Here is a 17,270-nt window from a genome sequence, read left to right on the forward strand (position 1 = left end):
GGGTCCGGTGACCTTCCTCAGAACCTGGTCTGAGGAAGGGTCACCGGACCCGAAACATTAATTCTGATTATTTTCTTCATAGAAGCTGCCAGATCTGCTGAGCTTTTCCAGCAACTTTGTTTTTGTCTCTAATTTACAGCATCCGCAGTTCTTTCGGTTTTTATTTACAAAGAAACATTCTGTCTGAAGTACAGATGGCAGATGTTTGATGATCTGGCAACACAGAATAGGTAAACTTGAGCTAGGTGGCATTAGTATACATAGAGTCACAGAGTCCTACAGCACAGAGACAGGCCCTTTGGCCCAAACTGGTCCATGCCAACCAAAATGTCCATCCACGCTAAGCCCATTTCTCTGCACTTGGCCCATAAGCTTCTAAACCTTTCCTATTCATGTATTTGTCCAAATGCCTTTTAAATGTTGTTAATGTACCTACCTCAACCACTTCCGCTAACAGCTCATTCCATATGCGTACCAGCCTGTGTAAAAAAGTTGCCCCTCAGGTTCCCATGTATTCTTTCCCCTCTTAACTTAAACTGATGTCCCCCCGTCCTCGATTCCCCAACCCTGGGAAAAAGACTGAGTGCATTTACCCTATCCATGCCTGTCCTGGTCTCATACACTTCTATAAGATCCCCCCTCAGTCTCCTACGCTCTAAAGAAAAAAGTCCCGGCTTGTCCAACCTCTCCCTATAACTCAGTCTCGAGTCCTGGCAACATCCTTGTAAATTTCTTCTGCACTCTTTCTAGTTTAATAACATCCTTCCTATAGCAAGGTGACAAAAAGTGAACACAATACTCCAAGTGTGGCCTCACTAATATCACGTACAACTGCATCATAACTTCCCAACTTCTATACTCAGTGGTCTAACTGATGAAGGCCAGTGTGCCAAAAGCCTTCTTCACTGCCCTGTCTACCTGTGACTCCGCTTTCAGAGAACAGAGCACCTGAATTCCAAGGTCCCTCTGTTCCACTACACTCCTTAAGGCCTTAGCATTCACCATGAAACTTCTACCTGGATTTGACTTTCCAAAATGCAACACCTCACACTTATCTATACTAAGCTCCATTTGCCATTTCTCGGCCCACTTCCCCAGCTGATCAAGATCGTGCTGCAAAATCTGATAACCTTCCTCACTGTCCACGATACCGCCTATTTTAGTGTCATCCGCAAACTTACTGATCATGCCTTGTACACTCTCATCCAAATCATCGATATAAATAACAAACAGCTATGGGCCCAGCACTAATCACAGGAGAGGCCTCCAGTCAGACGAGCATCCTTCCAGTATTACCCTCTGCTTCCTATCAAGCCAATTGTGTATACAATTTGCCAGCTCTCCCTGGATTCTATGTGATCTAACCTTCCAGAGCAGCCTACCATGTGGAACCTTATCATAGGCCTTACTGAAATCCATAGACTATGTCTACTGCTCTGCCCTCATCAACCTTCCTGGTCACTTCATCAAAGAACTATAACAAATTTGAGAGGCATGATCTCCCATGCACAAAGCCATGCTGACTACTCGTAATCACACCCCGTCTTTACAAATGCACGTATATCTTATTCCTCAGAATCTTCTCAAGTAACTTACCTACCACAGATGTTAAGCTTACTGGTCTATAAATCCCAGGTTTTTCTTTGCAGCCCTTCTTAAATAAGGGCACAACATTCCTACCGTCCAGTCTTCTGGGACTTCACTCTGTGGTAACGATGATGCAATATATCAGCCAGGGCCCCCGCAATTTCTTCTCTAGCCTCTTGCAGGGTTCTTGGATATATCTAGTCAGGACCAGGAGATTTATCCACCTTCATACATTCCAATACTCCCAATACCTCCTGCACTGTGATATGGACTGTCCCCAAGACATCACCACTAACTCCCCAAGTCTTCATGTCTTCCTCCACAGAGGAAGTATTCACAGAGAAGTATTCATTGAGGACCTCACCCATCTCTTCCACACATACATCTCCACATAAACTGACTCGACACTGCAGACAAAGTCTCCAAATTGTCTGCACATAAATTAAGGAGAATGAAAGGTGAAGGATAAACAGATGGATGTGGGCTCCAGGACCGAGTATTCTAGAGACCTAGCTTCACTGTAACAACTATTACTGGAAACAGACATAGGTGGTTCCTTTTATATAAGGAGGAATGGAAAAGTAAATAAAGTCAAATGTCATGGAACATTGAAGATAACAAACAGAAATAAATACCTGCACTGCATCACTGGGGAAAATAAGGAAATGCACCTACAGTATATTGCATAAGAAAACAAACAGGCCCAGTGCTACTTTACTTACTTATTTCTGTGTCCTGCCATTTCAGAATAGCCATGACTCCAGAATGCTGGAGATCCAGCTGGATCGCTAGTCTGCACAGTAGGTTTTGGATCAATTTTCAAGGTGGTGATATGACTGTTAAAAAAAAAAAAAAGTGCCATTTCATTTTCAACATTTCTGTCCTTTGCCTTGCAACATCTGATTTATGCAATGATTGCATGTTTGACAGAGAAGTTAACATTTACAAATCCAGTGAGTAATGGCCCCATCAGCCTACTCTCGATCATCAATAAAGTGATGGAAGGCGTCATCAACAGTGCTATCAAGCAGCACCTGCTCAGCAATAACCTGGTCAGTGAAGCCCAGTTTGGGTTCAACCAGGGCTACTCAGCTCCTTGACCTCATTACAGCCTTGGTTCAACCATAGACAAAAAAGCTGAATTTTGACCAGCGACAGTGAGGTGAGTATGACAGCTCTTGACATCAAGGCTGCTTTCGACTGAGTGTAGCATCAAGCAGTTCTGGTAAAACTGGAATAAATGGGTATCAAGGAGCAAACTCTCTGCTGGTTGGAGTCATTCCTGGCACATACGACATTGGAGGTCAAGTCAACTCAGCAGCGGGACATCTCTGCAGAAATTCCTTATGTTAGTGTCCTAGGCCCAAACATCTTCAACTATTTCAACAACTGCCTTCCCTCCATTGTTAAGGTCAGAAGTGGCATGCTCAGCACCATTTCTGACTCCTCAGATACTGAAGCAATCCATGTCCAAATAGAAGATCTGGACAACATGCAGGCTGGGGCAGACAGGTGGCACGTAACAAATGCCAAACGATGACCATCACCGATAAGAAACAGCCTAATCACTGATCCTTGACATTCAATGGTGTTACCATCATTGTAGCACCCACTATCAACATCCTTGGTATTGCTATTGACCAGAAACTCAACTGGCCTCCCAGTATAAACATAGTGGCTACAAGAGCAGGTCAGAGGCTAGGAATACTTGGCAAGTAACTCACCTCCTGACTCTCCAAAGCCTGTCCACCATTTACAAGTCACAAGTCAGGAGCGTGATGTAATATTCACTTCTTGCCCTGCATGAGTGCAGCTTCAACATTTAAGAAGCTTAACACCAGCCAGGACAAAGCAGGCGCTTGACTGGCAACACAACCACAAGTGTCTACTCTCTCCACCACTGATGGTCAGTAGCAGCAGTTTATTATATCTATAAGATGCACCGCAGAAATTCACCAAAGATCCTCAGACAGCACCTTCCAATCCTACGATCACTTCCATCTAGAAGGACAAGGACAGTCGATACATGGCAACACCACCACTTGCAAGTTATCCTTCGAAACAATCACCATCCTGACTTGGAAATATATCACCATTCCTTCACTGTCGCTGGGTCAAAATCCTGGAATTCCCTCCTGAACAGCACTGTAGGTTAACCCACAGCAGGTGGACTGCAGTGGTACAGCTCACCATCACCACCTTCTCAAGGGCAACAAGGGACAGGTAATTGTCATGAAGTTGGGTACAGTACTCATGAATTGGAAGGCAGGAAGTTAGAATGGTTAGTAAAACATGATAAGTGGGGAAGAAAGTGTCTGGTCTCATTAAGAGATTGTGCTTTGTCTGTGCTTGGAAGTTTACATGTAGTGTGCACAGAGTGTGCCCAAATTGAAACATTTCGTATCGAACAACCAAGTAGCACTTTTACCAAGACAACAAGTTTGAATTTGGCCAATAAACTTAAACGAAGCACTCAGCAATTTAAAGCCAATTGAATTTAAAAACTGATGGTGTTGACAACATTGAACCAATCCTAGGTAAGAAATACTATTATGTCAATATGGGCACAAAGATGAGGGTGTTTGGAAAATCAGGAGAGACCCAACTGCCATCTGAGAGAACAGCAAGCCCGCCATCTGAGAAATAAGCCCTGAGCTCTCACAAGAAATCGCTAAGCTCTCTAAGAAAGCATCATCTTATCGACAAAAGGTACCACAGCATTTTTGGTTAAGAGTCTTCACAGAGAAAACATCCCTGACAGTAGAATCAGCGGAAGAAAGGCATTTGTGACGTGAGATCAACAGAAGGCAGAGGGTTCCAGAAGAGACAGTCTGTGTAAACTTGGAAAGATTAAGTTTTAACTTATTGTTGTCTTATTAATTGGGTTTATCTAAGTGGAACTTGTGCTTATTTGAACAGCATTCCAGTAGAATTTAGACTGGTTAGGAAGTAGTTAGTAGTTTAGGGGGGGAAATTGTTTGGTTTGTTAGTAATTCTGTTAATTTGTTCACTGTTAGAGTTAAACAAATAAATTTTTCTTGTTATTTGTAAAATGGAGATCAGGGCTTTTCTTTCTTTTAACCACTCTTAACAGATTACAAGGGGAAAGGCAAGCATCTCTGGGTGTTTCAGGGGTAAATATTAGAAGGGAACTTCTACTGCTGTTATAACAGGTTGGGCCTTGTGTCTTGATTTAACTATCAGAGGGGTTCGGCCATTCCCCTCTGTAATACAATACATGCTTGCCAGCCACCAATGGCCATGTCCCGCATATGAATTTTCAGCACTGATGCTACCCATGATGTAACATATGACATTGCATGTTTCAATGCAAAGCGTCAAACTGGTTGCCAAGCACAGATGTAACAAACTATTATTTCTGAAAAGAGAGATGTGTTGCCAAAGCTTTCATTTTATACTCAACAGGACCCATGCAAGAACGTCCAATTTCCTGATCATGACAATTTATTCTACTGGAGAAAAGGATGTCAACTTGCTGGCAGGTTGACTGATTGGCATTACCAAACAGGGATCAAGAGAGAACTGCAGGCTCCCCAAGATCCTGGGTAACTCAAATTTTGTTCACAGAGAATGGGTCCATGTGTATGAATGTATCTTGCTTCAAACAGATATTATGAGCCATGTTACAAGCCTGTTTTATTCTCTTAAATCTGGTGTACCTATTAGTGCACTCAAGATTGTTAAACAGTCAATCCAATAAAAACTGCTGGCCCACCCAGTTGGCGTAGACCTTCCACTGCTGTGGATTAAACAACAACAGAGAGATCTTGTGGTGCAGTGATCATGAATCTCTTTCTGGTCCTGAAGGCTTGGGTTCAAGTCCCACCTGTTCCAGAGGTGTGTAATAACAACTCCAAACAGGTTGATTAGAAAATAGCAAAAAGAACAGCAGAATGGGATGAGGTCACTTAAGTGACCATCAACTGGCCACTTACATGCCTCACAGCTGAGAGGGCATGCTACCCAAGTCCCAGTAAAATGGGAGAAAGGTGGAGTACATTTAGGTTTGCGGTACAAAAGCCACATGCTGTGTTTTAAAACTCCACCCAGCTTCATACCTGCAATAGGTGATTGTAAAATTCAGCCTTATATTTGTTTCATCACCTCCTTCATTGTTCAATCAATCCTGTCTCCTCCATTACATATTTTTCCTTTCTGATCTTTTCCTGTTCCCTTTTCTCTGTTTTTGCTTTAAAGATTTTCATCAAAACAACTTCCAATGTTATTGTGAGGTCATCAACCTGAATACCAAGGAAGACCTGTTTGGTGTTAGGACTGCTGCATTGGGAACAAAGCTAGTCCTGACCTCATACAACGCTGGAAATATTCACCCATCACAAGTTTCAAAGGAATAACCCAAAATTAGGCAAAAAAGGCAGCTCGCTCTCCATTTAAGGATAGCATCAGGAGAGTGGAAGCCTGTTGGAACAGGTAGAGAAAGAAGAGGACCTGTAAAGTGTACAGGTGCTCTAAGCACCTAAAAACTCTTTAGGAACAACAATCTCCACAGCTGTTAAACTGCCACTGAGGAGAGGGACCAGTGATCCAGGTTGGGTGCAGGGAGCAGGAAGAAATGTTTATATTTCTGGGGTGCTGGCTGGCTGCCTCCTTTCACTGGGTGTACTCGAGCCATCAAAGGGGGACATCTGCTGACTGGAAACTTCAAAGAGTGCAGGGCAGGAACCTCAATAAGTGTTTATTAGGGGAGGTGATAACCATGAAACCATTGTCGATTGTCAGAGAAACGCATCTGGCTCACTGATGTCCTTCAGGGCCATTCTCACCTAGTCTGGCCTACATGTGAATCCAGACCCACAGCAATATAGTTCACTCTCAAGTGCCCTCTGAAAAGGCCTAGCAAGTTACTCAGTTGTATCAATCACTACTAGGGAAAGGCAATAAATGCTGGCCAGCCAGCAATGTCCATGTCCTAAAAGCGAATTAAAATAAAGCTCTCAACCTGCCTTGATTTGCTATCCACCACCTGAAGGTGAGTAAATGAGTACCTGCATATCCCCAGATCCAGCCTATCTGAAAGTGGTTTGGAGGCAGGGCAGCTTCGGCAGACCAGCATAAAAGTCATGGGGGTAACTGTGGATCTGGATGTCTCTGATCTCTGAGCTCCCTCCTGCCACTGAAAACTCATCCTATGTTGTCAGCTTTTCCTCACCAATGCAACCTCACCTGTTGAATGTTCCCAGTATTTCTTTTTATTTATGGTTTAGGCTATACATGTATTGAAACTGTATATGAACAGGAGGATACCTACCTAAATATTTCCAAGGTCTTGTGATCAAGGACAAGGTTTGTGTTGCCAGCCAAGTCCAGCTCTTGCAAAGTGGCTGGCAGGGTCTCAGGCATCAAGATCTCTGTAAGTTCATTACAGCTCAGGTCAACTAGCTAAAACAGGATAAAGACAATTGAAGTTAGTGGTAAAATAATGCGACGAAAGTAATGTAATAATGATGACTGCTTATGTAAAGTAAACAATGATGTATGTTTAATTTCTTACCAACTGGGCCAGTGATTGATTAAGCAATAGATAAACTCAGTTGCTCCACACAGTTTAGCTCAAATTACCCACGGATAAAGCAAAGGAAATGAAAACAAATTCCAACTAGATAAGGAATATTGACTGAAAGTCCAGATTATTTTAAGCTGCAAAGTTCACTGCAGGAGTCACTTGCTGCCATCTAATTATTTCAAACTGCAACAATGAGATATGCAAAGTGTTGATTACAGTTTCCAGTCCAAGACAAATTAGATGACAATGCAGATATTAACTGCATAATGTAAGAGATTAAAAGTACAATGAGCCATTCCCCACGATGCTTTTCTCCAAAGCCCACTTTTTCAATTTTCATCTTAGTGGCCAAATTTCACAACTCTACAGTCAAAATAAAATTCATAAATGTGTATCTCTTTAAAAAAGAAATCACAATTCCCTACTCAAATTGTACTTACATTATATAGAGTCAGAGTTGTACAGCACAGAAACGGACCCTTCGGTCCAACTTGCCCATGCTGACCAGATAGCCCAAATTAATCTAGTCCCATTTGCCAGCATTTAGCCCATAACCCTCTAAACCCTTCCTATTCATATACCCATCCAGATGTCTTTTAAATGTTGATATTGTACCAGCCTCCACCACTTCTCTGGCAGCTCATTCCACACATGCACTACCATCTGCGTGAAAAGTTGGCCCTTAGGTCCCTTTCAGTCTTTCTCTTCTTACCTTAAACCTATGCCCTTTAGTTTTGGACTCGCCAACCCCAGGTAAAAGTCCTTGGCTATTCACCCTATCCATCTTAAATATCTCACATAAGAAAATGTAATTTTTATTCATTACATCAGAAATCAAAACAGCGCCTAGAGTACATTAGCTGCACTTTATTGAAAGGCATCTAAAATATCACATGTAAAATATACCATAAACTTAGGCAAGGCAACTGTACAGCAAATGAAATGTGAATAAGATTATGGAGTGACAGTATATAGCAGATGGTGGAAGTGGAGATGTTACTGGTGGTTTTCCATCAAAAGATACCCTGTTCTGGAAGTGGTAGGGTTAGGAGAGGTGGCAGGAATAGAAGAGGAGAAATACAACATACAAAACACCACAGAATCACCCAGACCACACTTTGCACCTTAATTTCTGGTAAATGCAGGATCTCTGGAAAGACAGCAATATTGTTGGAGTGAACGATCAGTGTGTGCAATCTCTTGCAACTCGTGATGGTGGTAGGAACAGCTTTCAGCTTGTTTCCACTTAGATTCAGTTCCTCTAGTAACTCCAGCTTTGACAGCTTACTGAAGGAAAAGGGTAAAGTTAATTAGCATACCAGAGGGATAGACTTTCATTACTTCATTAAAACAAACATGTGAAGCTACTAAATCATTATACAGTTCAGGAGATTAGAGGGCTCTCGTGGTACAATGACAGTGTCCTTACGTACGAGCCAGGAGGCCCAGATTCAAGTCCGACCTAACACAGAGTTGTGTAATAATATGAGGAGATTAGGGGCTCTTTTGGCACATTGGTAGTGTCTTTACCCCCAAACCAAGGGACCCAGGTTCGAATCCCACCTGCACCAGAGCTGTGCTATACCATCTGTGAATCGGTTGATTATGAAAACAAAAAATAAAAATCGGTTCAGGAGATTAGGGAGCTTTCATAGGCACAGTGATAGTGTCCCTACCTCTGAGCCAGGAGGCCCAGATTGAAGATCTACCTGCTCCAGATGTGTGTAATAATATCTCTGAACAGGTTGATTAGAAAAAAAAAGGTTAAATAAGAAAATTCAGGCGATTAGGGGGCTCTTGTGGTGCAGTGGTAGTCTCCCAACCCTGGCACTGAGAAGCCCAGGTTCAAGTCCCACCAGCTCCAGAAATGTGTAATAACATCTCTGAACAGGTTGATTAGAAAAATACATTCAGGAGATTGGCAGACTCTGGTAGCACAGTGGTAATATCCCTACTTCTGAGCTAGGAGACCTGGGTTCAAGTCTCAACTTCTCCAGAGGTAAGAAATAACATCCGCAAACAGGTAAGTAAGAAAGTATTTTCGGAAATTAGCATTTTATTTTTCTATATCTGATGCCTAGCTTTGAATCCAACATAGTCTAATGAATGAATATCTCCTCTCTCTGAAGATCCAGAAGTGAACTTATGTGGATGTCATTAAGTTAAAAGGAACTTGCATAGTCTTTCACAACTGCTAGTAACATCAGGCCCTTGCAGTCAAATTCTGCTGAACTAAGAGATGGATTTTTGCTACAACAGCAAACTTCATCACTAAGAGCATAAATTATTGATGTAGGTTTTTAGAAAGAACTGTACTCTGCAATATCCTTTCTAGTTGGATAACTTTCAAAACAATCGGTCTAAAATTTTTGATGAACAGGTTTTCTACAAAGAGAAAAGTGCTTTACCTGGCTGGAAATGACTGAAGTTGGTTATAAGCCATATGAAGGACTCGAAGACGTGGGTGCCCAGTCAGCACTGGAACACACTTATCAGTAAGGTTATTTCCTGTTAAATAAAGTTCTTGCAATACACTGAGACTGTCTTCAGTATCACTGCTAGGAGGTAGTGATTCCAGATTGTTTGCAGATACATTGAGACATCGCAAGCTAAAAGAAACCAAAGTAAATTTTACAGGCTATTGAAATATTGGTTCTTTTATTCCCGAGTTCGGGCATTGCTGTCAAGACCAAAGTTTACTGTCAATCCCCAGTAGAGAAAGTGATGATAGCTTTTCTCATGAATTAGTGTTGTCCACATACTGACGGCAGAAGGTTTCAAGAATTTGACACAATGACAGTGAAAGATTGGCAAAGCAACCTCAAGTCATATAGACTCTGCAACCTGCCTGTCATTGCACGATGACACACACACCACCAAAATACAGATGATACTGAGACATGAAACTTCTAAAGGTTCATTTTAATGACTGATGATATTAAAACTTCATGTGTTCGCTGCCTGGAAGGGCACAGCAGAATGTTAAAATAACGACTTCTTGTTTACAGTTAAATTTATTTACATTTGGTTACCTTATCAGTTTTACCAGGCAATGCATCTCCTATAGTTTAAAGGAGAGATTGTAGCAAGCTGAGAAAAGGAATCAGAATGACCCTACAACCCCATCCTCCATTTACAATTCTTTCTACACCTATTTTAAATATTCTAGAAGTGACGAAGAATGGTTTGCACTTTTGGAGTTATTAGACATAGCTTTTGGTGTGGAAAAACAGTGATACAACATTGCTTGTATTTCTATTTGAGGAAGCAACACAAGTCTCTTTCACAAACAAGTACAGAGAATGCTGGAGAAACTCAGAAGATCTCACAGTATCTGCAGAGTGAGAAACAGGGTGAACACTTTGTATCTGTTATGACACTACTTCTGAAGAAGAATCATGAACTCTGTTTCCGTTTCCTGTCAGACCTGGTGGGTTCCTCCAGTATTCTCCACGTTTATTTCAGATTTCCAGCATCTGCAGTATTTTGCTTTATACAAGTCCCTTTCAGCTCATCTACTGCTGGAATTTTCATTCATGTTTCAGTTACCTCTGGACCTAACCACTCCTTAATACTTAGCTCCTTGACTATGGTTCTGCAAGCTCAGAGCTTTCTCTCAGGTCCACCCTAACATTTTCAAGAGATTTTGACAACAAGAATGGCGCTATTGTTGCCTATCTTGCCTTCCAATACCCAGCAGAAGCCAAACACCAACTCTTGAAATTAACTCTGTCCTTCCCTGTGCTATGATTTCATCACTGTACATAAAGCTATTATTTCCAGTTCTGTTCCTGAGCTTCTCTCCTCTGGAGATCCTCACAGATGATTTTAATCTAAAGCCTTTTTTGAAAATCATAATGAACAAACTATTAGTTTGGACATCATACTGAAACCGTTTTTAAAACATACAATTCCATATATCATGATTGACAAATTAGTTTCTCAAAAGTTTTTTTACATGTTCATTAATTGCTTGTACTACACTAAGTCATACTAATTATTTCGAATAAACTTACATATTAGTCACTGAACATTAGACAGGAGTATGAATGTTAATTTGTGATTTGAGTTTAGGTGTCAGAAACAAAAACATCAGTCAGTAAGTTGTTTGACACTCCTGTATTCATGCAACTATGTGCAGCAGTTTTGAGGTTAACAAACTACTATTACATAGCAGTCTAAATTTTAGCCACATTGGTAACACTGGAAAAAAGAAATATCGACTAAATAACAGCACAAGACAAACGCAGCATCCATTTTCATGATTTAAAGAAAAATTCCTTTTAAGCCAAAGAATACGGTACGCTTAAACAAAGGAAATAAAAAAGACCCAAAGATCTCCACTTATGTCACAATTCTTATAAATTTGTCATGACAATAAATCAGTTAAAATAGTATTAAATAATTTCAAACATTAGATACACACAGATATTTAGATAATTAATGCAGTATTCAACTGTCTTATTGGTTTCTGGTCTTCGGCCAAACATCCCTCTCAATATAATCCTTTCACATAATTTGCAAAATGTTTTACTTACTTCAAAGCCTTGAGGAAAAGTAAATCTGGAAGCTCACTTAGTCGATTATGTTGTACATCAAAAATTTCCAGAGGTGTGTGCTCTAGGTGACTGGGGAGACTCTGAAGATGGTTGTGCCCAACTAAAAGCTTCTGAAGGCTCAAGCTGCAGAGTAATCTGAGGTAAACAACAAATAAAAATATTTTTCAAATATTATGTACAAGCTGTTACATTGCTCATGAGGTAACCTTATCACATTCTGTTTTCTCTCCTCCCAACCAGAAGGATTCATATGGTAGTTTGGTTAAATGGGTACTGGCAAGACACTTGTAATATATCCAAAGGGACATTATTTCTAATGTGAACTCAAATAATATCTTTTTTAATCCGAAGGAAAATATCATAAATTTAATCGTGTCCCATTTCATGTGTAAAAAGAGACTTTCTAGGACCCAGTCACCACCTTGCTACATTTTCTCAAAATAAACTTCACCACATAATTCATCATTTTCACCCCCAAAGAATACAAAGCTTCCCAAATAAACATTTTTTATTCCACTTTTCAATCAGTTCAGTGTTTCCCCATCTATAAACATCAGAAACTTTAATCTTTGATACATTTGCCCCCAATGGAAGATGGCACCACAAAGTAGTCTAAGGCAAAGCACAATACTGGACTGAGGTGAAGCAGAGCAACAGCATGTACAAGGCAAATAGCAACTTCCTTTCTAGTCTTCTGCTGCCAGTTTCAGCTGTCCATAAGCTAAATTTAAAAGAATTCAGGAATGTTCTTTCAGGCATGGTTTTAAGAATGTATGAAACAGGAGTAAGAGTAGGCCAAACAATCACTTGGGCATGCTGTGTTAATTTTTTTTTGAATATTGCAGTTCTTTCCGTCTGCAAAGTACAGGGCCTTGTGCATTAATATATGTAGCTTACAGCAGATGCAAGTGCACCACCCTGCAAGCCCAAGTGACAATCCTAAATTTGTTGTCTGTGTAATTCTTTGCAGAGTCAGAATTATTTAGCTACGATGTCCAATCACAAATCATAGAGAATTATGGACATTTTGTTGCGAGTTTTGCAAGCATGGGCTACTTGGGTATGGTCAATACCATGCTATTGCAAACAGTCTAAAGGATATGCTGTTTGATACAATCTGCCAGTTTTTGGGACATAGGGCTTTCATACCTAGCATCATACCCACACACTGAAATTCATATACCACGTTACTCATTTATGAATAGGTAACATAAAAAGTAGCGACATCAGTTTATTAACTGAAACTCTGTGCCTTAGTCCACAAGTATCAGTTGAGCACTACTGTCCTTTCTCACCTCATAGGTAATTCTGCAATCAGATTATGACTAACATCCAGCAGCTCAAGTTTCTTGGCATCACATACCCAGTCAGGTACAGATTCCAGTCTGTTCCTATTGAGGTAAAACAAGATCATTTAATCATAATCCAACAAATTGTTGATTTTTACCTGATAAACCATATTTTGTAAACCAAAAGCTAACTCATTCATATGCTGTGACCATTTTAAGATCACTGGAGTAATATTTGACATGTCTATTTATACACATATTCTGTTTGGAGAAAAGGCAGCTGACAAGGTATTTAAAGTGAGGTTGTTGACTTGCTTGCCGAGCTGGCTTGTTCTCGTTCAGACGTTTCGTCATCATGCTGGGTGATGAAACGTCTGAATGAGAACAACCCAGGTTGGCGAGCAAGTCAACAACCTTACCCACAACCCGAGCTACAGATCGTCACCAAAACTTTGAAGAGGTATCTAAAATTATGAGGGATCTGGACAGAGTAGATCAGACAAACTCATTTCAATCATAAAAGATTTAAGAACGAGAGGGCACAGATTTAAGGTAATTTTCTAAAGAAGCAATGGCAACATGAAAACAGATAGATACACTCACCTAGAGAGATCAAGATGAACCAGTTGACCAGGAAGTGGATAGATGCTCAGTGTTGTTAATTCTAAGTAAACGTTCAAAATAAGTTATTAAGATGGATCTTTTGAATGGAAATTCCAGTCAATAATGAGAATACAAGTTGAATATAAATACATCACTCATTGCTTCTCAGGTCTTCACCCCTGATTACATCATGTATGACAGTATAAAAGAACCAGGTTTTAAGCACAGTTTAAAAGGGGAGCATTATTTTTGTTAAGCTATCCCAGTCTGGAGAAATCAAAGTTCCAACACATCTGTAGTTTACTGGATTACCCAAAGGTTCTGAAATCTACACTGTAATAATTCATATTACTTAATAGACTTGTGAACTGCACAACTGACTGGTGAGCAAACTTATAACTTGTGGGCTAAAAGGACTGTTGCAACAAGAACACAAAATTGGCTCAGTGACAAGAATCAGATAGTAGTGGTTGATGGATGTTTTCAGACTAAAGGAAAGCTTGTTGTGTAAGTTCCCTAGTAGTTAGTGTTTGGACCTTTGCTCTTCCTGATATATATTATTGACCGAGACCTTAGTGACAGAGCACAATTTCAAAATGTGCAGAAAACATAAAAGCTTGAAGCATTATGAACTACAGGGAAGGTAATATAGAATTCAAAAGAACATAAGACTAATTGATGTGTTAGCCATGGGAAATGCAGGGTTACAGGGAAAGGGGAAGTTTAGGGGGATGGATCTGGGTGGGGTGCTCTTCGGAGTGTTGGTGTGGACCTGTTGGGCTGAAGGGCCTGTTTCCACACTGTAGGGATTCTATTCTATGAATTGATCATTTGGAGAGCTAGTGCATAAAAAATTCAGGCAAATGGCTACCTTCTGCACTATAAATTACTCTGTCAATTAAACAAGGGAAAATTCAGGCTTTAGAAGAACCTTAGTAGAACGTGGCCAAATTGTTCAAAATGTATTGACTTACGGTTGGAACCAGCATACAACGTCCTCAAAGAGAATCCACTTAATGTGAGGGTGGTCAGATTGTTGCGCTCACAATGCAGATGCTCAATACTTGCAATTACACTTAAGTCAAGTTCAGTCAGCAGATTGTCTCGTAAATCCAGGTAAGTTACATGATTAATAGCTTCTAGGCTGTCCATTACTATAGTCTTAATTGAATTCAACCTAATAAACAGAAAGAAAGAAAAGTGTTGATGAGAGCCCAGAATAAACAATGTTTTTGAAAGTGCTGATAAAGACTAAAGCATAAGATTTAAATTCTAGGCCTATTACATGCACAAACAACCAGAATTACTTAGCAGATATAAAGAAATTTACCAGGTTATATTTCAATAACTTACACAAATATTTCACAGATATGGCAAGTCAGCAAGAAACATTATTCAACACCTCTGAATTCCAGAGGTGAGGTGACAGTGGCAGCCCTTGGCATCAAGGATACTTTCAACCAAGTGTGGCATCAAGGAACCCCAGCAAAAGTGGAATCACAGGGTATCAGGGGGCAAACTCTCTGGTGGTTGGAGTCATACCTGACACATTGGAAGATCATCGTGGTTGTTGGAGGTCAGGAAACTCAACTCCAGGACATCTCTTCAGGAGCTCCTCGGGGTAGTGTCCTAGGCCCAACCATCTTTAAACTGCTTCATCAATGACCTTCCCTCCATCATAAGGTCCAAAGTGGAGATGTTCGCTGATGATTGCACAATGTTCAGCACAATTCGTGACTCTTCAGACACTGAAGCAGTCAGTGTCCAAATGCAACAAGATCTGAACAATACCTAGACTTGGGCTGACAAGTGGCAAGTAACTTTCATACTACACAAATGCCAGGCTATGACCAGCACCAATTAGAGACCATCTAACCACTGTCTCTTGACGTTCAATAGTGTTACCATCACTGAATCCCCCATTATCAACATCCTGGGAGTTATCACTGATCAGAAACTCAACTGGACTCACCACATAAATGCAGTGGCTACAACAGCAGGTCAGAGGCTAGGAATATGCGGCAAATAACTCACTTCCTGACTCCTCAAAGCCTGTCCACCATCTACAAGACTCAAGTCAGGAGTGAGATGGAATACTCACCACTTGCCTGGATGAATGCAGCTCCTACAACACTGAAGAAGCTTGACACCATCCAGGACTAAGCAGTCCACTTGACTGGCACCACATCCACAAGCATCCACTCCTTTCACCACCGACGCTCAGTAGCACCAGTGTGTACTATCTACAAGATGCAGTGCAGAAATTCACCAAAGATCCTCAGACAGCACCTTCCAAACCCACAACCACTTCCATCTAGAAGGACAAGGGCAGCCGATACATGGGAACACCACTACCTCCAAGTTCCCTTCCAAGCCACTCACTATCCTGACTTGGAAATATATCGCAGTTCCCTCAATGTCGCTGGGTCAAAATCCTGAAATTCGCTACCCACCCCCCCCTCCAATGGCATTGTGGGTCAACCTACAGCTGGAGGACTGCAGTGGTTCAAGATGGCAGCTCACCACCACCTTCTCAAGGGCAACTCAGGATGGGCAATAAATGCTGGCCATTTGGATGGGACACCCACATCCCACAAAATGAATAAACAAAAAAAGGTATCCAGCTTTAAATAAATGCCAGTAGAAATACCTTATAAAATGAAATGATATGAAGTGGATTAAAAACTGGCTAAGTAAATACCTGAAGGTATTTATAAACTGGCACAATTTCAGTGTGGGAATTCTCCATAATCTTCTTCTCAGACTTGCATTTTTCCTTGTGTTAACAACTTGGATAAGGAAGAATTAGGAATGAATACAAACAATATTTTAATTCATAACTTTTCATGATCTTAAATTCTTAAAGCTGGTAGATGCCAGATCAGAACCAAATGAGGTGCACAGCTGTAAGCACCAGCATTATTGGAAACACCTGATAAACTAGTACGGTGCTGTTATATGTAGATCAGATATTTTCAAACAGAAATAACAAAAACATAGGCAGGAAGAATGAAAGATAGAATGGCTTTTCGCTTAGAGGACATAGTTGCCCCTGCAGACCAACATTTACTTTCCATCCAAAACTAGTGGACTATGGGATAAACCACATTCCTCACCAAACCCCATGTCTCAGCAGAACAGGCATATTTTCTTCTTTTCACTTCTATCATTTACATCTAATTACATCTTTATTTCTCCGTAACCACCATTAGCACCCGCTTTTGTCTTTTGTTCTGGATAACATCACCATCTGTTCGATTTGCTCCTCTTCCCCCTCTTAATAGCATAAAAGCCACTGATTTCCAGTCCCTTTCCTTTCTGAGGGGGAGATGAGCCAGACTTTAAACATTAATTCTGTTTCTCTGTCCACAGATGCTGCCAGACTTGCTGAGTTTCTCTAGCATTTTCTGTTTTTGTTTCATCTTCCTTATATAATACTCCAATCAATGGAAAACTTCCCCTGGCATCTCCTCTCCACCTTCAATTCCCTCAACTTCAAATTTGCAAGTGGGACTTGGACCTGGTCTCTTGGCTTGGAAGTACAGACATTGCCATTGCACTACAATAGCCCTCTCGGATGGGATTTGTTTTATTTTAAATAACCCTGTTCAGGCATGTTATGACACTTCTGAGGCAGGTGAGTCTTGAACCCAGGTCTCCTAGCTCAGAGGTAGGGACAATACCATT

General features: G+C 40.8%; 1 protein-coding gene across 4 annotated transcripts in view; it reads right to left on the minus strand.

The window, feature by feature from the left end:
* The window catches only part of LOC109911732 (PH domain leucine-rich repeat-containing protein phosphatase 2-like), a 120,726-nt gene that overhangs the window by 10,459 nt on the left and 92,997 nt on the right, over nucleotides 1-17,270 (minus strand). For all 4 annotated transcript variants that reach the window (XM_020511109.2, XM_048605567.1, XM_048605566.1 and 1 more), the window contains 8 exons: nucleotides 14,558-14,760; nucleotides 13,584-13,644; nucleotides 12,987-13,082; nucleotides 11,671-11,826; nucleotides 9,541-9,741; nucleotides 8,257-8,419; nucleotides 6,878-7,008; nucleotides 2,310-2,423 (listed from right to left, as the gene is read on the minus strand). In XM_020511109.2, the coding sequence (XP_020366698.2) occupies nucleotides 2,310-2,423; nucleotides 6,878-7,008; nucleotides 8,257-8,419; nucleotides 9,541-9,741; nucleotides 11,671-11,826; nucleotides 12,987-13,082; nucleotides 13,584-13,644; nucleotides 14,558-14,760 (1,125 nt within the window). The remainder of the gene's footprint in view (nucleotides 1-2,309; nucleotides 2,424-6,877; nucleotides 7,009-8,256; nucleotides 8,420-9,540; nucleotides 9,742-11,670; nucleotides 11,827-12,986; nucleotides 13,083-13,583; nucleotides 13,645-14,557; nucleotides 14,761-17,270) is intronic.

Source organism: Rhincodon typus, chromosome 15 (genome assembly GCF_021869965.1).
Source record: "Rhincodon typus isolate 14 chromosome 15, sRhiTyp1.1, whole genome shotgun sequence".
Lineage (NCBI taxonomy): Eukaryota > Metazoa > Chordata > Chondrichthyes > Orectolobiformes > Rhincodontidae > Rhincodon > Rhincodon typus.